Below are 22,873 nucleotides of genomic sequence, written 5' to 3'. Positions count from 1 at the left end.
TATCACGTGTCGTTTCGTATATTTTAAGAGTTAAAGAAAAGGTACTACTGTTCGTATCAACAGATTTAAATACTCCCCTAGTCTTCCCAAAAGAAAGCGTTATCGTTAATCCAAGATATGACATTTCCGTCCAAAGTATGGTCCCAATAAGAACAATTACTATAATATTTATATTTTTGAATGTTTACACGAGAATTTCTTCGTACCTTATGTATAATGTTTTCACAAATATATTTAAAAAAGAAAAAAAAATTGCTTTTACACCATTTTACCCTTGATACACCAAATATGTAAATTTCCTTCTGTTCATATGTGTTTGTTGCAATTAAAAAAGTGTATATATATGCAGTCTTTAAACGAATAAGTTTTGATTATCAAAAATGTTTAGTTTTGAATTATATATGTATGTAAAGTGTGATGCACGTTATCGCGTGATCGATGTTTGTAGGTTGTATAGTCGTTATTCGTACTAACGTATCCTCAAAATTCGAAGTAACCTTCTCGTCTTCTATCGAGATGTTCGTAATGCGATAGTGAAGTTCATTTACTCGTTTGCAGCGATTTTCTTAGTTATTTTTGTTAGAGAAAGTGTAATTTACTAATTATTAACGATGACAAACGTTACAAGCGAGGAAAATTCTAGTAGGTTCAATGCGGTCTCTGGTAAGCTTTAAAATTTTTGTAAACGTCTCCTTTTTTATTGACACCGGCCATACGAGGTTAGATTAGTCGAAGCACATTAGCTCTTTCTTTTTTTTTTGAGAGTGCGAAGCGATTTTGTAAAATCTCACGATATTTGAAATATTAGGGAACACGTAAAAATTGAGCAGTATTTGTATCGAAATGTTTCTTAGTTTTCTCTTTTTTTTTCAATTCTTTTTTTTTTTTGAAAATAGTAGAGGTGACCTTAAATTTGCCAACATTTAAATGTCCTATCGCAAATTATAATACTATGTTGCATACACGCGCATAACGGATTATTTTAAAGAAATTCAGATTAAACATTATGAAAAAATAAGTTTTGACGTTTTCAAAATTTTATCCTTAGACTCATCTACGATGGAAACGTGTACAGCGGGACCCCTTGTTTTGTATTCAACCGCGCAAGCATGGGCAGCTCAATTTCATCGCAGCCTTACATGTACCAGGGTATCAGAATCGTCAGACGAAGAAGATTTTTCTCAGTATCGGTTCGAAGATGATCTTGAGTACCTTAGGTCGTTGGATCCAAAGGAGTGGAAAGATCAAGATCATTACGCGGTATTGGGCTTGAAAAAGCTCAGACACAGAGCAACCGAAGATCTTATAAAAAGGGCTTGTACGTAGAGAAAGTTCAAAGTATACTCTGTAAAGGAATGTAGGTGTTATATATCGTTCACTATTTTTCTCGATACAATGATTAACGCGTTTGAGGAGTATTTGATGCGTGAATTACAGATAAGCAAAAAATCCTTAAACATCATCCCGATAAACGTAAGGCCATGGGAGAGGAAATCCGGGCAGACGACGATTATTTTACCTGCATAACACGGGCATGGGAAATTCTGGGCAACCCTGCAAAGAGGAGAAGCTACGACAGCGTAGACCCGTATTTTAACGACGAATTACCGGACGAGAAAGACTGCAAAAATAACTTTTACGTGGCAATGGGTAAAGCGTTTAAGGAAAATGCTAGATGGTCGGTGAAAAAGCCGGTGCCACGTTTAGGTGGACCAGACACACCCAGGCAAAAGGTGGAAAAGTTTTACTCGTTCTGGTACGATTTCGATTCGTGGCGCGAATATTCTTACTTGGACGAAGAAGACAAAGAAAATGGAAAAGAGTAAGTATATTTCTGTAGAATTTCTGCCGTTGTTCGTACACAGGCCGACACGTTTTTATCATAATCATCTATTCGTTTAGTCGAGATATGCGCAAATGGATCGAGAAAAGAAACAAAGCTGCGCGAGCGAAACGGAAGAAGGAAGAAATGGCACGTATACGGTCTTTGGTCGATATGGCTTACAATATGGATCCTAGAATAAAAAAGTTTCAGCAGGAGGATAAGGATAAGAAGACAGCTGCGAAGAAAGCGAAGCAAGAAGCTGCGAAAGCGAGGCAGCAAGAAGAGGAGAGAATAGCGAGAAACGCTGCGGAAAAGGAAAGATTAGAAAAGGAGAAGCGAGAGATCGAGGAGAAAGCGAAACTGGACGCGCTGAAGCAAGAAAAGGAAGCGCAAAAGAAAGCGCTTCGTAAAGAAAGAAAAGCACTGAGAGATTTTTGCAAAGCCAATAATTATTTTGCAGAGAACTCGGCCGAAAGTATCAAACACATGGAAAGCATAGAGAAAATCTGCGAACTTTTCAAGCTCGTTCAACTGGAGGAAGCCATGAGAAAGCTACAAGCTGAGGGTAGATCAGCGTTTCTCGCTATCGTGGAAGAAACCGAAAAGAAAATCGAAGCTGAGCGTAGAGCTGCCGTTGTGTCCGTCGACACGCGAAACACTCCGGAAAAACAAGTGAAATCTTATACGGCTCCGTGGAACGAAAACGACTTGCAGCTTTTGATAAAAGCAGTAAATCTGTTCCCAGCTGGTACGAATCAACGCTGGGAAGTGGTCGCTAACTTTATTAATCAGCATAGCAGCTCGTCTAGCCGCGTAACGCGCGACGCTAAGGAAGTTCTCGCTAAAGCGAAAGACTTGCAGTCGACAGATTTTAGTAAATCGAGTCTAAAGGAGCAAGCGAACAAGAAAGCTTTCGACAATTTCATCGCCGAAAAGAAAGCGAAGGAATCGGTCGAGGATCGTATGCCAGCCGTTACGGAACGTTTGGATCATCCTATTTCGAACGGCGTCGGTGGTGAGCAAAAGGACGCGAAAAAGGAGTCTCAACCGTGGACACCGGCGGAGCAGAAGCTGTTGGAACAAGCGTTGAAAACTTATCCCACTAGCGTGCCCGATAGGTGGGATCAGATAGCAGCGTGTATACCAACTAGAACGAAAAAAGAGTGTATGAAGAGGTATAAGGTAAGTTTTGATGGCGAAATGCGCCGATACTCGCGCGTACATAGATCCGATGCAATGATCGTGAAAATTTTGTATCTTTTACAGGAGCTGGTCGAACTGGTTAAGGCAAAGAAGGCGGCACAAGTAATGAAATAATAATAGGTTGTTTTTAAAGCGAACATTCTTCTTAACTTATTGAATTCCGATACGAACGACCTCGTGAATGAAATCCATTAGGGAAGCGAAGTGGTTCATTGAAATTTGGGAAAACGAATTCTAATTTTGGTTTCATCGAATGTTGCCTGTTGTATTATACCTGTGCCTTGTTTTAGCTTGTACGCGCACGGTTTGCAACGGTTCTAGAAATTATCGTGTCATTTGCACGCAACAGAACGATCGCGCTTAGTGATTGTACGTTTAATCGCAATTGTTAAAACTGCATGAGACGAAAATCCATATTCCCGATGCTCGAATTAACGAGTTCTTTCTAGAAATGAAATCTTTTTCTCGTGGCATTGTATCGTCTTCGGCGGCGATCGATCCTGATAATTCAATCGTAAATCGGTCGTTTTCCACGGGTGAGCCACTTTCGCGTTCTCATCCTCCACCGCGTATTTTTCTTTATAGTCACATCGACTCGATGCATCGCTTCGAAAGGAAATTACGATGGTTATCGTTGTTTCGTTTTCATGGCAGTTGTTTTCGTCTAGCGTTCACGTTTATCGCGACGTCGGTCGACGTTCCAACACCGTGAAAACGAAGGTCGAACGGGGGATGTGTATTGTAAACGGCTCTTGGAAACGTCTGTTGTAAGTAATGTAACATACGGCATTGTTAGAACAGTGTGGCCCGTTCGAAATAAAGCGTGCATACTTTCTATAAATAAAGATACGTATGATCTTTGGAAAACGTCTATTAATTCGTCCACGTTCGGGGTGAAAAGCGACAAGACAGTGTCCGATATCAGATGTTTGAAATCCTTATATTTTAATTTGACACATTTCTGACAACATTAACAACAACAATTCTTTCGAGTTAGTTTTCTTTCTAATTTCAGCTCGGTGTTGTCCATGCAGTTCGTTCGATCCGTTTCGCGATCGGGTATCGTCCGCGTAATCTTGGAACCGCATGCACGTGTTCGTAACGTACGAACGTTTCTTCGCGTTTGACGGTTTTTCTGAATCACAAATATTTTCGGGATTCCAGTGAACATTTTTTTTTTTTTCTTCAAAATTGCATCGAATGATCAAAAATGAACAATCGACTAGTTTCGATAAACGAAGCAAATAAGCAAAGTATCGAGCGTAGGTTTATCGTTAAATACGAATTTCGCGCGATCGATTTAATCGATTGATCGATCGACGAGCGCAACCGGGTTACAGCGGAGAGTACATGATTTTATTTCGTAAAACGCTGATTGTTTGGAATTGTGTAGTATTCGCGCGCGAAAGTTCGTCTCGGTTTAACGGCAACCGTGGGTGCACGAATACATAGATAATTACCAGCCGTCGAGTGCTTGGCCGGTGAAAAATTCTATTCTTCTAGGCGCCTACGGTTACCGTTAATCTAGAGAAGCGTTCGTTAATCGGTGAAACGTAAGATCGCTCGGATCGATCAATCGCTTCGATCGAGAGACGACAAAATGAACATTCAACAATCGCCGTTTAAACTTAACGGTCCATCAGGCAATTTCGAATTTTCGACTGTCGCGGTTGTCGCGCTTCATTCGAAAGAGAGATAAATATGGAGAGGCGAGATATGGATTCCAGTTACCTTTACTCTTTGTTTCGTTCGCTCGTGTAACGAAGAAGGTTCGCTGTTGGTCTCGCGAGGAATGCGGTAACGCGATTGTCGCGTTTTCTTTTTCTCGAACAAGGAACCAGTTGAACGGTGTGCAATAGAAATTGAGGGTACCGTCAAAACGTACCGAGAAATTGTACACGATCCGTATGAAATATTTCCGTTTCGATAAATAGATGTAGAAAAACGGGTTCAGAGCAACGGCATCGACCCTTTAGCCACGATTAGTACTACCAGATTCGTTTCGAATTCGAGACATTGCTTCGCATCGTGCAGTTCAATATTCGTGTATATCGGTAGAAAATCATGACATCGAGACGAAACGATATTGGAAATAAACGAAGGAAATTTGATTCGAGAAGAAAGTCGTTTAAATCGAAGCGATCGTAGATAGCAACATTTTGTTCGAAAATATGTGTTCGATTGGAAAAACGTATTAGCTAAAGGGTTAAAGTTCGATGCTCGTAAACTCGTCTTCCCGGATCGACGATCGATCGTCGATAGTTCCGCGTGAAAACGCGTCGAAGATTTTCGACGAATCGGAAGCGAAGAGGAGGCAGAAGTCGAAAAGAAAAACGGCAGTATATCGTGTGCGTGTCTGTCGGTTGTGCATATCAAGGTTTCTGGATCTTAGCTCTGTAAAGTTTCTAATGGACCAACGAGCGTCGTAACCGGTGCGACTCTACTCGTTCTGTTTTTTTTTCTTTTTTTTTTTTTTTTCATTTATTTATCTTCGTCAACGAGATATATGCGTCGCGTAGAATGGAAAGGAGCACGTTTCCCCGAATGTATCTTTTGGGAACTCTCTAGAACTGTAGATTATTTTTTGATCGGTATCGCGCAAATACCGCTCTCCAATTACTGTTCGTATATTCGATAAATTTCAGGTCCGAAATATCAAAGGTTCGATCGCGTTTCGAACGCGTGATCGGAGTTGACCGGTATCGAAAATGTAATAATCGAAATAAAAGGGAAGGAAAAAAGAGGGGAATCGTGCGACTTTCCGATCATGCGAAATCGATGGTTCGAGAGTCGTCATCGAAGTGTATTAACGAATATGTTTTCTAAAAAACGATGATAATGTTCGCGCGAACATCGTTCTATTACCGTGTCGATATAAGAACGTCTTAATAAAAATAAACGGCGCGAGTAGCGTGTGTGAGTGCCAAGTGCTGTGGCAAAAATTTGATGGCTCGAATAAAAACGCATCGTCGAGCAAGATTTTTCAATTTTTTTTTCCAGTCGAAGTACGTTCGTTTTATTTATTTGTTGTTGTTCGATAGCGCACGGGACGCTTGACATTTGACGCGGCGTCGATCGGCGAACGACACAATCGTCGACGCGATCGTAAAAACCGATTCGAAATAATGATTGTTGCACATCGAGCGTTTTTCGGTGGTTGAGAATCGCCGATATCGTAAAAAGTATTTACGAGTGGTGGCACGAGCGACGAGTGCATCTCGACGGACAGGCTATACCTCTATCGAGGTCGAAGGAAGGCATCGAAGGGATCGGTTGTTCGCGAGTTTCGCGTAGTCGGTTTCGTTCGGTGCATGCGGCGATCGGTCATACGCGCAACGGTAATCATCAGTCTCGTAACGTAGAAAATTTTGGTCTTCCTAAACGCGTTCGTTTAAAACTATTTGGGTGGCATCGATGTCTCGTGCACCGTCTGCGATGCGACGCATCACGATTTAAAGATAGGTAAGAACGTCCCCTCTACGCGTATATTCTACGGATCGGTGTAAATGCCACTTTACAACAGTATAAAAAGATCGCTATAGACAAATACATAATTATTAAAAAGACGCTGGAAAAAACGAATACGAAAGGTCGACTATGTATACACGCGCGTACGCGAATATCGTTAATACCTCGTGCGCCACTTATCGGCAGATGCATCGTTAGATTTTAGTTTTGTACAAAACTTTTGTTTCTCTTTCCGTTCGGTCGATCCGTTTCCTTCTCGATTCGACTCGATCAAGCGGCTACTCGCTACTCGCTACTCGCGTCTCGCAACCATCGTCGTGCCGGCTCCTCACACACACCACCTCTACCTATATTATCCGTACCTCTAAGAGAAAATGTTCAAAGACGCATCCGTCGATTTGTTCGTTTCTTCGAAATATCGTTTAGTTCGCTTTGGTTCCCTTGGTGGCGAAGGACTCGCGTCGACCGCGGCTCTCCGAACGGCATTCTTACGCTTTTGCGAGAATGCGTACACGTACGCCACGTACTACTACACATACGGCTAAAAAGATCGGTGTCGTCCATCTTGAATCGTAGCTGCGCGCTCAGGACAAAGTAGAACTAATCGAAAGAAGCTCTGGGAATTCGATCGATCGAGACTCCCGATAGAGATCAGGGTAGATGATCGGTCGGTGTACTTCGCTCCCAGCACCGGCTATCCTATTCGATTAATCGGTCGAGTAAAAGATAAACGCGATAGTGGACGCGTCGAAAACGGAGAAAGCGCCGAGAGGAGTTTCGGAGAAACGTGGTTCTGTAAATGTCATCGATGAAAATTATTGTCGACGTCGTTTCTAGGTACACGAAAAATTTCACGCTGTTGATTGTTTCGGACTTTCTCCAAAAAATACTCCGCGCTCTCGATAATCGTATTTATCCATGACACATTGCACACGCTTCGAAAGAAAGAACGGCGGAAGCTGATTGCGCGTCTTCGGAAATATCTCGCGTTTATCGAAACATAGTATGTCCATCGTTCTCGAACGAGTTCTTTTTTTTCTTCTTATTTCTCGCGATCGCCGATCGCCCAGAGAGCAAACTCGAATTCCTAGAGCCTCGACGTACAAGAAAAACGTGTCAAAAATGTTTTCGCTTTTCTTCGGACCGAATAAACTGATTCGATCGAGGGAACATTCACAAAATCGGGCAATCGAATGTTTGTCACCTTTTCTTCCGATCACGCGTCGCGTATTCGATGCGGATGTTCGAGTCGGTGATCGAACAAGAGGATCGCGCGATCAGCTTCGCATCGGGAAGCATTCTCGTTCCTGTCGCGAATAAAATTTGTGCGTGGAAAGGAACGATTTCTCGCCGATTCGATCGTCGAGCGTATCGCGATCGAAATCGAGATCTGCTTCTTGCGTACAACGTACATTCTTGTGCGTGCTCTTCTCTCTCTTTCTTTTCATCATTCTCGCTCTCTCTCTCTCTTTTTCTCTTGCGCACACATACGCATTCGCGGCTACAACGATATACCAATGGAAATTTCCTAGAGGCGCAATTCGGGACATTCGATTTTGAAACGGGATAAGAAAGGAACGGAGAAAATTCCATGAACCTTTCATAAAATTTCTGAAAATTTCCGAAAAACAACGTGTCTCTGTTACGAGCGAATTAAAAGGAGGTTAAAAAAGGTCTCGAGCTCGCGTCCCTCGGAGAGCTGATACTATACGTACGCAGCGATTAAGTAATTCGCGCTAGACGTCTCGTAAAGGTACAGAAACAGTGTATAGAGTACCAAAGAGAGAATACTCGATCCATCGTTTCGAAGGAATACGTAAAAATTTGTAGAGGAATACGTAGGAATAGCAGTGACATTTACGGTAGCGTCGTTCGATCGTCACGGTTAACGCGTTCGTCGCAAAAAATTTCATCCTTTGTAAATAACTGATTTTCCGCGTGACATTTTTTATTCGTAATTTCTCCTTCGTCTTACGTAAAATCGTAATTCGTAACGGTAATTTCGTCCATCCTTGGGTGAAGGGACCTTTGTCGCAACGAAAAGGATAATCGTGTTTGATCGATCGGTCATACGCTACCATCGTCTGTACGTACAAACGAACCTTGTGGCATCCGCGTTTATCGGCCATTCATTCTCTCGCATCAACCTCTTATATCCGCAACGTATATGTACAGTTATATTATACGAGCAATAATATACATACATACATACATACATACATACATACATAGAAACATACATATGTATGTACAAGTATATGTATATGTATAGTTACAATGTAGTAGCGTACACATTCGACACGCAGCTTGTTCGGTAATTCGCGACAATGGTACTTCGTCTAAGTTGATAAAAGTCTTCTCTGGTCCGAAAGAAGTTACAGATACTTAGGCACTTGTTATCTCGTCTAGAATCCGTCGTACGAAGAGTAATAATAATGAGTTCAATTATCCTAAAGAACTGTAATCGAAGGAATAAGTGTTTACGATACGAACGAGAGCAATGCAAGAATTGATCGTCCGCGCTTCCGCTTGCCGCGAATTTTCCGCCGTCCTCCCTCGCGTTACGGTGATTCGTTCGAACGATCGCGCGGAGAAGCGCGACGAAACTCGAAACGCGTCTCGCTAGACCGATAATTTTCCGGCGAAGTAGCGAGATTTCGAGCTCGTCGTTGCTCTCGTCGCTTTATTGCTTGCGTGGACCCGTCATCTCGCCGCGTTTCCTGCGGCCGTTCGTGCGGTGCTCGTAACTTCGTTCGTTCGGTTCGATCGAAGAATCAGCGAGGACGAAGCTCGTTCTCGCGCGATCGACGCTAGACGAACGTGCTGGAAACACGATCGACGAGATGATCGTCGCGTCGTTAAGACGGCGGCGGTTGGTGGTGTTGTCCGGACGCGTCCGGCGACGGGTCTTGGCCGCTACCTGTGCCTCGATAATACGTTCGGTACTGTCGTGGACCGGTAGGCTGTTGCTCTTGCAGCGGTTGATAGCCGATACCCGTCGGCTGCGGCATCTGTTGATAACCCGGTAGCGTCCACGGTTGGTCCGCGCCTTGCTGTAACTGGTAGCTGAGCGGTTGACCTCGGCGTTCTTGAAGAAGCAACTGATGAGCCGCGCGATCCATCTCCTCGCGCGTCATGTCGAGCGCTTCTTGCATCTCTCGCGACGTGTATCTGACGAACTCCGGGTCGCAGTATTTACCAAGTCCTTGTTCCACGAGAACCTGCGAAACGCGTCGTTCCGATAGATCGAACCTCGTCAACTATAACCGAAAGGGAAAATATTTCGACGATTTGTTCGCTTACCCGACCAACCAAACTCTCGGCGCTTCCGATCACCTCGAAGTTGGGCTTCCGGTCCGCGGGACTGCCCGGCAAACTGTGGGACAGGCGCTCTGCGCCGATGCTTCCGTTACTCTCTCCGGCCCAGGACACTGACGAACGAGGAGAGCCGTGAAGGAATTTTAACCTCGCCGCGTTACGCTCTGCCTCTACGTTCTCGACGCAGCAACGATTATCGCATCGCGCGCCGCATCGAGTCGGTTGCATGGTTAGTTGCGTTAAGCGACACACGCGTACCGCGTACAGAGAAAAAGGAACTCGCGACCGACCGCAGTTGGCAGAACGCATGCTTCGAGTTACAGGAACGCCATGCAATGTGCAAACCCAAAAACACGCGCGCATCCTTTTTACCCCGTCCGTTCTCTCTCGGTGCTCTGTGCGTTATCGTGCGATGGTAGTGCGATGATAGTGCGATGATAGTGCGATGATAGTGCGATGATCGTGCGGCAAACGAGGAACGAGATTCGCGTGGTGCGAAGTACGATACCGGTGCGCGCGACAAATCAAACGACGACGAAACGATGAAAGAACAAAGATTATTTCCTTGTCTTTATTTCGTTTCGATCCAAATCGAAGAAGAAAATTTTCCGGCAAGGAAGACTCCGCGCATAGGAAGAGCTCCAAAGAACATCGGAGCACGATTCGGATCGAGTCGAAAATCGATCGAGGAACGCGCGATCGAGTATTAATCGAGGATTAGTCACCTCTGCCTTGGTAAGCCCGATGCGACAGACAGGAGGCGCAGACGCGATCGTGGCGCGAGTCGTCGACGTCGGCGAGGAAGCCGGCAACTGCGATTGCCCGTGTTCGAGCGAGTTTCAGCCCGTTGGCGACGCTCTGCGCGAATCCGGTACTCGCGGACGTAGTCGAACTGCTCGATCGACCACCGCCGTTGTTGGCGTCGCGTTTTCGGAAACTGGACGGCGCCGATTTGCCGACCAACGAGCTCGGCCCGCGTCGGCCACGAGCACGAGACCGAGACGCCACGCCGAACTCCAGCCTCAACGATCCTCCTCGACGTCCACACTTTTCCGAGTCGCTCCAACTGCTAGACTCTCCCGAGTCGTCTCCTCCTTTCCTTCCTCCATCTCCTCCTCCGCCTCCTCCTGTACCGCCCGCCTCCCCGCCGCCGATCCCTGGCCCTGCTCCTGCCTTTCCGTTATCCGTTCCATCCTCTTCGCCCCCTTCCGAACCTGCTTCTTCCGATCCTTCCGACCCTGCCGACTCATCCGACTCGCTGAACTCGCTTCCCGTCGACGAATTCCCATCCTCGTGATCTATGGCGGCTGCGTATTCAGACGATACTCGGGTTAATCGCTTCCTTCTTTTCGTCGAATCGATCGATTCGAAGACGAGAATATGTCCGTGCGAGAAAGACGAAAAAGGGGGATTACGAGGATGTCTCGCGGAAGAAGGATAGAGAGCGAAGCGACAGAAGAGATAGGTAGACAGAGAGAAAGAGAAGAATATAGATCGTACCGTGATTACTCCAGACGGCACAATCGACGCAGCATGGCCGAGTCGCGTAGGAATAATAGCAACGGGTCCCGTTGGAGGAAGAGGTCCCGTTGGAGCTCGGGCTGGTCGTGGCGGTCGAGGTGTTCGTGCACGTGGCGATCGACGGCGTTGCGCTGGCTGACTTGCTGGACGAGAGTTGCACGATGGCCGTTGCAGTGACCGGTGCGACGGACGAGGCTGGATTCCTTCGTGGCGGTGGTGTCGGTGGGGTCAGCTGCCGCCGCTCGATTCCGTCCTGAACACTGCTTCGATAGCAGCCGCGACGACGTCGACGTCGACGCACCACGCGACGCGGGGGATAAAAAAGAACGGGCAAAAAACCACTCTCTTAGTTTGTTAGCGAAACACGATACGCACGGAACCGTCGTCGCGTCCTCGAGAACCTCGAGCGAATCGCGCGCTCCAGGCGCTCGACGAAATCGCGGCATCGAGAAGCGTCCGAGGCGCAAGCCAGAAATCCTACCCATAGCCAGGAACAGAAATAGACAGGGAGAGGAACAGAGGTAGAGACAGAGATAGACAGAAAGAGAGAGAGAGAAAGAATAAAGGAAAACGAACGGCATGCAATCGTTCGTTCGAAACCTCGCCGATTCCTCGTCGATTCTCAAGGTTCTCGCGACGTTAAGGACTCTCGCGATCGAGTCGAAAGTCTCCGTTTTTGCTGTTGTTTGGTACGGTTCGGTTAGTGATACGCATGCAAGCACGCAAGCGAAAAATAATGCTACGTCGTCAGACGTAGATCAAGTAAAAGCAGACTATCGAGTCCCATACATCCCTAACTTTTCTTACCGTATTCGTTATTCGGATGAAGATAATTACCGCTACCTGGACCGCTGAAACGTACGAGAGTAAACAGAAAACCGTAAAAAATTGCTACCAAGGGAGGGTGCAGAAATTCGCGGGCGGATCTCTATCGTAAAAAATTATCTTCTATCCCCCGACGCGATCCTTTACGCTCTACGCGGTCCTCTAACGGTCAATCTCGCGGATAAAGCGCGTTACGACGCGATTTCCGACGACGAGAAACTCTTCAGACCACCGCTAGAAGAGTACTTACTCGACCATTTTGTAAGATGGATGATAGGTTGATTGTTGCTGGACGGGATTTCCGAACGCGGCCAATGGTCTCAGAGGAATGCTCTCCTCGATACCGGTGAGTTTCGCGTCGATACCCATCTGATTCATCGCGCTGTCGCTCAAACCACTAAAACACGTACGCACGTTTTCGATTACGGTCAGTTACGTCGAATTTCGTCGAGCGTTGTCGTTCGATCGATCGATTTCGAGAACGGAAACTAACCCTGCTACGTTTGGCACGACTTGATGCGACCTCGCGGTTATCTGATTCGGTGCATCGGGACCGACGGTTCTCTGAAGCGACGAGTATGGCAGGAAATCGATGGAATTCGTCGGAGATGCCTAGAAAACGTAACGCGAAACGTTTCGGATCATCGAATCAGTTCGTTCGAGACCGTTTCGTGAGATAAATCGTTACCTTAGTCGTCGAGTTTACTTTCAGCGACCTGGCTCGATTGAAACCGTGATGTCCTTTTCTCATGCTCGACCAGACGCTTCCGAACAGCGAATGATTTCTCTATAAAAAAGAAAAAAAAAGAAGAGATGAAATATTATCGAGTGGCCAGGCGTCTCGATTTACGATACCCTGTGCATAGGTTCCGGATTGTCGTCCAAAAGTTCCTCCAGGTTACCGGAGATGGCTCTCTTCAGCTCGGGTCCAGCTTCGTGCAAGGTTCGAAGACCGGCCTTTAAAGGAACGCGGATGGTTAGGCGAATCCGTAAACGCGCTTTGATCGCTTGTTTCGAGACAGCTAGTTACCTGTAGCGTTACGGTATTGTGGCATTCTTTATCTCCGTCTTTCATCTCTTGTTCTTTGCGTTTTTTGAACCTTCGGAAGTAGTCCTGAATGAGGAAAGTGGCGTAGAATTTACCGACGGTTACTTCGTCGTCGCCTAAAAGTTGTCGTACAAGTTGTGGTCAGCGTTTCGCGCGATATTTCGAAAGATCGTAATCGGTCGGGTAAATTTTAAGCGACAAGTACCTCCTGGTGGCGGCACTACTTGATCCAACAGTTTCGGACTAGTCCTTTTCCAGATCTTCTTGATCACTTCTCTGAGCTCGGCGTTCGCGTCGTCGATATTTCCCTCGGTCTTGATTCGCAGCGAAGTTCTCACCACGGCGAACAGAGTCGCGTTGAACAAAACCGTGCCGTCGCTGTTCAACGGCATGTTCATGGAGACCAGCCTCTGAAGACGATCGAGATCCGCGTAAAAATATGTAATCTTAACTAACTTTGATCGACTAAGAGATACTAACTTTGCACGCGACTCGGTGAGGACAGAGTTTACCGAAACCTAGGGGCGGTGATATCTTTCGGAGAAGAGTGACCACGTCCAGATGCTTGATACGGCCTTTCGCGTCGGGATCGTACTCTGACCAGAGGCGAATGAACTCGTCCAAATGGTGCGGACCCAGGATGGACCAATCCCTCGTCAAGTAATCGAAATTGTCCATGATCACGGCGACGAAGAGATTGATGATCTGAAAAGAAGGGACAGTTCGTATCGCGTCGAATTATGTCCAATCGAATTAGTTTCGCTTACGAGGAAAGAGCATAAAACGTAGAAAGATATAAAGTAGGGAAATGCAATGTCGGATCCACAGCCATTCTGATTGGATTCTTCGTCGCTCTTCGGATCGCACTTCACTACGCCCGGTTGCGCCGAGCAGTCCATCATGATCTCTTGCCAAGCCTCTCCTGCGTAACATCGATTAACGTTACCGATCGTTCTGCTCGACGATTTCGACGATTTCGACGATTTCGACGATTTCGACGATTTCGACGATTTCGACGATCTTGCTTACCTGTAGCCGATCGAAACAAGACCAATACCGCTTGCGGGAACGACTGGAAATTATTGTTCCGGTTTATCGATGTCTCGTCGTCGATAGCGATTTTTCCAAACACCTGTGGACACGAATATCGAAGTGAAATATAAACGCGCTTATCGAAAACGTTCAAGATCGCTTACCTGCATTCCTATCACGGCGTAAATGAAGAACAACATTATGATGAGTAGGGCTACGTACGGCAGAGCTTGAAACGATTTTATGAATGTCCAGAGAAGCGTTCTGATACCTTCCCCTCTGCTTAGCAACTTGACCAATCTCATTACGCGGAACAGCCGAAAAAAGTTGATGGAAATGATGGTCGAGCCGGGCTGAAAATTTCGCTTTTCGTTCGATCAACCGTACTAGCAACAAGCGGAAAGGTTACGAATCTTAAGGGGAACTCACGTTCACTTCCGAATAGACGATGTCGATGAAACTTCCGAGCACGATTATGAAGTCGAACACGTTCCAAGCATCGCCGAAGTAATTCTACGGGAAACGTTCGCGTTAAACTTTTCCGCGTTTTATCCGAGTTATCCGAGTTAAGTACCTTGAATCGAAACGCCGCTAGCTTGAAGATAAACTCGAGGGCAAAGACCGCGGTGAAGATCATGTTGAGAACGTCCAACGCTTCCGTGTAGATTTCCGGTTGCCGGTAAAACTTCATCGCTAACGTGACGGTATTGATCATGATCAGGGTGAAAATCGTATACTCGAACGGCTGCGAGGTGACGAACCACCACACTTTGTACTGTATTCGATGCTTCGGTATGTATCGTCTCACCGGTTTAGCCTTTAACGCGAACTCGATGCAGTTCCGCTACGGAAATTACGATTCTTCTTACTGACACGCCTCACGAATCGCGAGCAACTCTTACGAAAAAAATTTCGAAATTAGCCTCGCTTACCTGATTTTTATCGAGCTCGCAGTTTTTGTACTCTTGCTCACCCTCGTTCTGGAAAGTGACAATAACGAAACCAACGAAGATGTTCACCATGAAGAATGCTATGATAATGATGTAAATGATGTAGTACGCGGCCACTATCGGTCGAAAATTATGAATTGGTCCGTGATCCTCCTTGTTAGAGTCGATCGACACGTCTAGCAATCTGTCGAGAGAGAAAACTCTATATCCAGTGTTCGACGAGCCGCTATTTTCCTTGACACGCGCTTACGAACGCGTGTAATATTGCTCGGACATCACGGCGATACGTACCGGATAAGAAATAAAATTCGAAGATTTTACTTACGAAGGCCAGCCTTCGAACGTGGATACGGTGAAAAGCGTGAGCATCGCCTTCGCCACGTCGTCGAAATGGAAACGATTCTGGCCCCAAGTTCTCTCCTTCATCACCGGCTTATTGATATTACCGTTTTCGAATTCTAGGTAGGTACCCCTGAAAGCGGTAACGTAAGACGTTACGATCAACCGTCGCCCATTTTCACGCATCCGATAACTCGACGTATTCGCAAATTTTTAACTTACTGACATTCGTCCTTCGTCATTTTCGATGCATCGGAACAAGAGAAAAATTTACCCTGTGTAACACAAAAATTTCGTTAACTCGCGGCAAATCACCGTGCAATTTAATGCTTCGCGTAACGTTTCAAACGCCGTTGAACCTATCGACACCGTTCTTCTTCCGATTTCGCGAATCGATACTCTACTCCGATCCCGATCGTTTGCGGGCAAACTCTCTCCGCATCGAATTCGAAGGGTGTCGACAACGTTCATCGATGAAAAATAACGAAAAATAGCGTATAGTTAATTGGCCATTCTAGAATTTCGAGCGAAGTGAATAGCAGCGAGTGATATCGAGCAAAGTAAAGGAAAGATCAAAGAAACAAATTGAGAAACGATAGAGAAATAAAACATTCCGTTTAACGTGCACGTATGATATTTATAATACGTATGATATGTTTGTATATGTATAATATGTACATAGAAAGAAAAAGGTGAGAGCGTGGCGCAGGCATCTCGCGTTTAGCCTACCAAACGCGACCCTCGAATCGAAAGTCCGGAAAATGCGCTTCGGCGATATTTCTCTCGCGTCGCGTTTACGGTTTTGTCGAATCGACGATAAAGCTCGTCGAGAGAAGAAATTTGTCTCGTCGAAGCGTTACGGAATTCCTTCGTGCAATTTTACTCGCGAGAGTCTGTTCTGATCCGAAAGTTAAACGATCGCGGACGAAAGAGAGAGATGGTTCGAGCTTCGAGGAGTGGTAAACGCACAATTATTTATCTGGAGTGTTACGAAACTATTGTAGGAACACCGTACGCATGTACGGAAAGGCCTGTTTGTCGACGTTTTCTTTTGCTCTTTTCTTCTTCGAAACGAAAGAGAACGAAATCGGTTTCGCGCCGGTTACATTCTCGTCTCGATTTGTCGACTAATTAACGAAAAAAAACACCGAGTGCAACGTGGGTTTCTTGGTAATCCCTTTTTTTCGTTTCCCTGTCAAAGGGTTGGATTTCGTGTGCGTAGGTGAAGGAATGCGTGTTCTCTGGTTCGTTAACGATCGGAACAACGTTCACCGTTAGTACGGTTACAGAATTACGATCGGAACACAACGGGGAACGAGTTTCATGCAACGTTCGTTCTTTAACCGTGCGAACCGCAACCACGAGACGCTTTACGATTTCGTTCGTCGAGTTTTTATTTCGACGAGTTTCGATGCTAACGACTCGAATAATAAACGACGCTTCGTGGTTTCGGTGCACTCGAACGACCTACGCTACGGAGCCATGCACTACGATCAAAGCAACATTCTCTCGTACACAGCGAAATTAGCATGCGTCTATTTCGTTGAAAGTGTTTCTATCTCGAGTACGACGGCTACGACGCGTTCGTTGAATCGTGTAACGAGTCTCGCTCGACGATCTATCTCCGCCTTATTTTCTCGCCGAAGCGAACAACTGGATCGCGGACAACGCGATTCGCGTCACCGAGTCTAGAGGTTACTCTCGACGGTGCGTTATCGCTCGTCGTGCACGCAAACGATCTTCGCAAAGGATAATATGGGCAACAACCGGAGCAGCTTCGCGATCGATCGATGTCTCAATTTCGTACCATTTCTCCGAAAATCGATCGATAAAGATTCGCTACACGGTTCTTCGTCGTCGGTTCGATCCGTTGATTGCCGATATTGTCCTTTCTAGAGCCGTGCAAGAATCTTCCTGAGCGTTGCGACCGTGCAACGGTGCGTGCAGCGTTTCGCGAAATTCGGGGAAGCGAACTCGATTAAACGAACAACGATCAAAGACGATCGAGAAGATTCGCGCGATGCCGCTTCCCCGTGTTTCGCCAAGGAAATTCGAATTTCCGGACCGAGATCCGATCCACGGGTTTCGACGCTTTCGATCGCGACGATAGATCTATCGTTCGACGACGATCGCGACGTACAGCAACGACGAAGAAAAGAAACCAGACAAAATGAGAATAGCGAAAAAGAAGAATGAAAAAACGAAACGTCGACCGAACGAGTACAGAAACGAAAAAAGTAGAGAGACAGATGTAGCGGTAGAAGAAGTAGAAGAAGTAGAAACGGAAGAAAAAGAAGAGAGGAGTTCGTCGTTGGCTTAGTTTAAACTTTCTAAAGTTGTGGTGATTGGTTTTACCTTAAACAGCTGTACCCCGATAACAGCGAACATGAACTGAAGGAGATAGGTGACCAACATAATGTTGCCGATCGTTTTAATGGCGACAATCACACACTTCACTACGTACTTTTTTACGTAGTTGGTTCAGGGCAGGTGAGCAGGGCGAGCGAGCACAGCGGGGAACACGGGATCGTGAGACGGACAGACAGAAAGAGAAAACAAAAAAATACAAAGTAGCATTAATCGAGGGGGGGTACGGCTAGTTTTTTGTTTTTCACCTTTCTTTCCTTTCTTTTTCTTTTCTTTTCTTTTCTTTTCTTTTCTTTTCTTTTCTTTTCTTTTTTTTTATTCTGATCGTTCGTCAGTGGCATTGGGTCCGGGGAATGTGGGAAGCTAACGACGTCGCGTTTCGTTGCTTCGCTTTCTTCGTTGTCTCGCCGTTCGTACTCTTTTTTCACTCTCTTGCGAGCGTACCATTCGGTGTTCGTGCTCGTGATTTAATAAATTTACGTCGAATAAAGAAATTGGCGCGATCCGTTCGGCTTTGGTTTGTCCTTCGTTTCCGTTAAATCGTGAACTAAGCCCTCGCCATCCATCCAACCCACCAGTGCTCGATGTTTTTTCTCGGCAATGCACCTATGGGCCTTTCGCGAGTGCGCGTTTTCTCGTCGGGTCCGATCTTCGAAACGTTCGTTTAACACGTTTTTCGTTCGTTACGAAATTCTCTTTCACCCAAACGCATAGTTTCGTAATAACTAGTAGCTAACAACGTTTCGAGCGATACGAAAGAAAAATTTCACGGAAAGGAGTTAAACGCGTTAAACGCGAGCGTGTATGGTCGAGTGCTACGTGTACGGTAAGTGTTAAGGACAAGATTTGTAAGTATCGCATCCAATTGCTACGATAGTTTGGACAACGATCGATCGAAGTACAATTTGGGCAGGAAGAGATCGGCCACTAGTCGCGATTACGTAGACGTTTCATCGGCCGAAAGGAAGCATCTATCTCGGTCTAACGACTAACGATAACGATCGATACGCGTTCGACTAGACGCTACAACGGTTAATCCGCTTCTCTCTAAAACTAATCGAAACGAAGCAACAAACGTGTAACTATAACTACGAGTTAACTCTAAATTTCTCTCGACGACGAACGTTACTTTTCGCGAATGCGATAGAGCATTTCAAGTGGATTCTACGTTGGCTAACGTACGCTAGACATCGATGGGGAACATTGTTCCGTCAACGTTTATATCGAAGTTATCGCTCGGATCGAAATTATACATGTAAATTTGATCGACGAGACGTCGATAAAGGTAGTCGAGGTCGAAACACGAAAAGTACGGAGACTTCTACGTTATTATGGCTCGTCGATAGTTCCGGACGTAAACCGTGATGATCAATTTCCTCGCTGCGTCGCTACGAAACGCTGGCATATTCGTCCTTTGGGGCACGACTTACATCCGGAAGCCTTTGATCCAGGTACGGGATAACTCGTGCTCTTCGAAACTCGTTAACAGTACCGAGAAAATTAGTTACATGTTTTTTCTTTTTAATTTTCCTAAAGGTCAGCTTTCCTTTTGACGCGAGATCAAATAATATTAACTCGTCGAGTTTCTCGTATCGGTCCAGATCGCTCGAAATGTCGCGTAAAAACCTCCGGAGAATCTATCTTCTATCCTTCCATCGTTCACGATAAAAACGATAAAACGCGCGTTCATATTTCACGTTCCGTTTCGAACCTAATCGTTATACGAAATTTATCGGATTCGAGGAAAATTCGCGTAACTGCCGTTTCTTTCCTTCTTTCTTTCCCTTTCCTTTCTTTTCCTTTCCTTTCTCTCGTGTTAATATAGCGACACACCACTGCAACGCTCAGCCGGCACAAGCATGCAATTTTCAAACAATCCTCTACTATCAGTTTCGATCACGCAACCTGTATGGATGTCTTTGTGAGTATCGTGAAATTTGGTTGTCGAAGAATGTCGAATCGTTAACGCGACGCGTCGTGTAACGTTTGGAGCACGGGAACGGACTCTATCGACGATCGTCGTTCGCAATGTCCTTTCGACGTTTTTCTTGGTCCGGAAATGTACTCTTCCGATACTTTCGAAGCATCGCGATCGACGATAGTTAGCGTGTCCCGTTTCGCGTACGACACCCGCGTATTCTTTCCATGGCGAATTAACCCTTCGGTTTCCCTTCTCCAACGCCAACGCGAGATACGACCAATAATTTCATTTAATCGTTAATTATTCATTTAGTTGGTTAACCAAAGGATTAATCGCGTTTTTGTGCCAGATGTGTTCGAGTGTCGCGTGTCTGATACTTAGTTTTCCAACTATAAAGTCTCGAGCAGCGAAGTGAAGGTGAAAAAGACACAGTGGGAAAAGACGGAAGAGAGATTAGAAAAAGTGTGTACGTATATAAACAGACAGATAAAACGGGGAAAGAGAAAGAGAGGAAAAGAAAGAGACACAGAAAGTCGTCAGGTATTCAGACAAAGGAGAAATAAACGAAGATACGAAAGCTAAAGTCGACGGATCAAAGACTATATGTAGATAGACCTTGCGAGAAAGCAGTTTTTCCTACAGTCGCTTTCTTCTTCGAAAGAGACATACACACGTACAAATATACGTATGTGAATGTACGTATGTATGTATGTGTCTATGTATTTATTTATGTATGTATGTATGTATGTATGTATGAAACGTGGTAATTGATATTTATGTTCTGTTTCTATCTACTTTGAGCTACCGTCTCATCTCCCCCCGGTCCCTCGTCTATAACGTTAACGAGACAACGATATTTACGTAAGACAAGATGCTTCAGAATTTTGATTATTCCGGTCGTGCGAGAGTGTTCTACGAACGACGAACAGGCAGAAATATCGCGAGTCGCTAAGAATCGAACATCGAGTAACTCGAATCCCTTCGCGGATAAACTTTAATCGGTTAGAATTTCGAAATATTCTGTATCAAGTATAAGCGTTATTCTTACTCGAAACGAAAAAGATCGTAGAAAGCGAAAGAAATCAGCCGTCTCTCGACGAGCTTCTATCACGATATCGTTGCTTCTATGTTGTCACGATCGTTTCGAAGCGCGTAGGTACATATAACGCCAGCGTGAAACGGTTTCGAATCGGGGCTGGCAGTGGCGAACGTCGAGAACGCGCGCGTATTTTTCGCGGATCGAAAGAAAAACGTTCGAGGAAGAAAAGAAAGCGAGGCAGAGTTCGAGTGAGAGGTTTCGGGGAGAGAGTGTCGAGACAAGAAACCCAATGATTAAATCAAACGGTAAACAGCTGGTTTTGTCACAGGGAAGATACCCAGAGGTGCATCTGTCGGAAAAAAACAACGTCTGCTTCGTGCCCGCGCCTCTCGACGATTATTTCGCGAACAAATTGCCATGCACGATCCAGAGGGAAACCCGATGTTTTTAAGCTGCAGTTTTACTAACGGGGGGTGGGGGTGGGGAGATCACACACAACGCCATTTTGGTATTAATACGAAAAACCATCGGGTTCTTCCGCCGGATCTTTCGCCGTTCTCTCCGACCTATCGTCGGACTTTTAAGTAAGCGGAAACTTTCGATTTTTCAAATTACCGCGAATAATCGTCGGGAAGAAGTTTGTCGGGACGTCGAGCAAAGGCGTACCGAGGTGGTAAACGAACTGATAGATCGTGAATTTTGGTGACGGTGAATTACTGGGGCGTTGCATCGAACGTACATGAAGTAACGAATAAACGAGAATGACGATAATATGTATACGTTTACCGGATCATAAGAAAGGTCTGATGGGTCGACAGAGTGTGTGTGAGAGACAGAGAGAGAGAGAGGGGGGGCCAGGGTATTTGAAGGTTTGGTCGTATTATATATTATGCCACTCTAGTGTACTACGAGAGGTTCGAAGGAATGTTCCCAGGACCGTTTTTAGTGTGCGGGGCCTGGCAATCCTACCTTGAACAGTTGTACGCCAATGACGGCGAACACGAACTGCAGGAGGCTGGTGACGAGGACTATGTTTCCGATAGTCTTTACCGCTACGATGACGCACTGTACTACGTGCTGGGTTCAACATTAATTATAATGTAAATCCGTTCTCTTACAAACGGGATATTACGTGTGCCGACTAATTTATTGCGTCGGTTATACCTTTCTTTTCTTAATTATTCTCTTGCTTCTTATTTCTGTTTTTACCGTTTAGCTTTTCTTTTATTCTCTTTGTTCTTTTTTTTCTCATTTATTTTCGTACGCTACCGTTAGCGGATCGCACAGGAAAAAGATTTCTCGATAACCGAGAAACGTCGTTCTCGTAAAAGCTCTTGAGAAAACAAACAATCGGAAAATATATATATATATTTTTTTTTTTTTGTGAAACATTTCTTCCTGTGCAATCTGGAATTCGACGCTATTAGCGTCCATTGTTCAAATGCAATTCGCGAAAAGTGTTTATCGGCGAAAAATCTGATTTGACTCGATCTAAATGACGAAAGGAAATTACACTGGTCTCCGAACGCGACGCGTCTTGTTCGACGCTCGTACTAGATCCTGGGACAGAATCTGACAAAGTTGCGGTACAGTTTTGTGGATAATAAGCGAGGAAAGATACCTTTAATCCCTTGGCACGATTGATGGCGCGCAGAGGCCTCAGGACGCGCAACACTCGAAGCACTTTTACCACGGAAAATGCACCGGAGCTGGAAAACAAGTGAAATTGAAATGCACGATGATTGGTGAATGTTGACGAGAGATTCGAAAATTCTTACCTGAAAGACATAGAAATGAGAGAAGAACAAACGACCAACAGGTCGAGCAAATTAAACGCCGATCGACAGAAAGCGCCGTCGTGTATGATAAAACCGTACGAGATCATTTTCAGCCAGATCTCGATCGTAAACACTGTGGTGAAAAAATAGTCGAAATTCAATAATATCTGCAAGAACGTAGAAAGGGTTCGTTGGTTGGATTTCAAACGTTCTCGATGTTCCATAAATCGTAAACGAGC

At 45.4% G+C, this 22,873-nt stretch overlaps 2 protein-coding genes across 18 annotated transcripts in view; one reads left to right on the top strand and one right to left on the bottom strand.

Annotated features, from left to right (window-relative positions):
- Positions 1-477: 477 nt before the first annotated feature.
- Positions 478-3,895, top strand: LOC100881486 (dnaJ homolog subfamily C member 2). 2 transcript variants are annotated; one of them, XM_003701499.3, is made up of 5 exons: positions 478-663; positions 1,049-1,318; positions 1,438-1,822; positions 1,903-3,007; positions 3,092-3,895. In XM_003701499.3, the coding sequence occupies exons 1-5, from the start codon at positions 612-614 to the stop codon at positions 3,140-3,142; spliced, it is 1,863 nt and encodes a 620-aa protein (XP_003701547.1). In that variant the 5' UTR covers positions 478-611; the 3' UTR covers positions 3,143-3,895. The 2 variants fall into 2 exon arrangements, with proteins under 2 accessions (XP_003701547.1, XP_012136481.1); XM_012281091.2 differs by lacking the exon at positions 478-663 and having other exon boundaries at positions 1,218-1,357.
- Positions 3,896-3,949: 54 nt separating this feature from the next.
- Positions 3,950-22,873, bottom strand: part of Ca-alpha1D (Ca[2+]-channel protein alpha[[1]] subunit D) — a 35,642-nt gene continuing 16,718 nt past the window's right edge. For 5 of the 16 annotated variants that reach the window (XM_076537770.1, XM_076537771.1, XM_076537772.1 and 2 more), the window contains 23 exons: positions 22,635-22,801; positions 22,478-22,565; positions 21,826-21,933; positions 17,885-17,992; positions 15,752-15,804; positions 15,516-15,662; positions 15,173-15,374; positions 14,815-15,084; positions 14,670-14,753; positions 14,405-14,593; positions 14,238-14,340; positions 13,976-14,130; positions 13,689-13,913; positions 13,414-13,618; positions 13,191-13,324; positions 13,016-13,117; positions 12,849-12,947; positions 12,654-12,772; positions 12,411-12,557; positions 11,315-11,598; positions 10,540-11,121; positions 9,800-9,927; positions 3,950-9,717 (listed from right to left, as the gene is read on the bottom strand). In XM_076537770.1, coding sequence (XP_076393885.1) covers positions 9,355-9,717; positions 9,800-9,927; positions 10,540-11,121; positions 11,315-11,598; positions 12,411-12,557; positions 12,654-12,772; positions 12,849-12,947; positions 13,016-13,117; positions 13,191-13,324; positions 13,414-13,618; positions 13,689-13,913; positions 13,976-14,130; positions 14,238-14,340; positions 14,405-14,593; positions 14,670-14,753; positions 14,815-15,084; positions 15,173-15,374; positions 15,516-15,662; positions 15,752-15,804; positions 17,885-17,992; positions 21,826-21,933; positions 22,478-22,565; positions 22,635-22,801 — 4,062 coding nt within the window. In that variant the 3' untranslated portion in view covers positions 3,950-9,354. Of the gene's footprint in view, positions 9,718-9,799; positions 9,928-10,539; positions 11,122-11,314; positions 11,599-12,142; positions 12,187-12,410; positions 12,558-12,653; positions 12,773-12,848; positions 12,948-13,015; positions 13,118-13,190; positions 13,325-13,413; positions 13,619-13,688; positions 13,914-13,975; positions 14,131-14,237; positions 14,341-14,404; positions 14,594-14,669; positions 14,754-14,814; positions 15,085-15,172; positions 15,375-15,515; positions 15,663-15,751; positions 15,805-17,884; positions 17,993-21,825; positions 21,934-22,477; positions 22,566-22,634; positions 22,802-22,873 lie in introns of those variants that run through there. The other 11 variants (XM_076537776.1, XM_076537775.1, XM_076537778.1 and 8 more) reach the window with 11 other exon arrangements.

This window comes from Megachile rotundata, chromosome 12, assembly GCF_050947335.1.
Source record: "Megachile rotundata isolate GNS110a chromosome 12, iyMegRotu1, whole genome shotgun sequence".
Taxonomy (NCBI): Eukaryota; Metazoa; Arthropoda; class Insecta; order Hymenoptera; family Megachilidae; genus Megachile; species Megachile rotundata.
The sequence above is the reverse complement of the archived record's forward strand: the minus strand, read 5'-3'. Positions and strand labels throughout refer to the sequence as shown.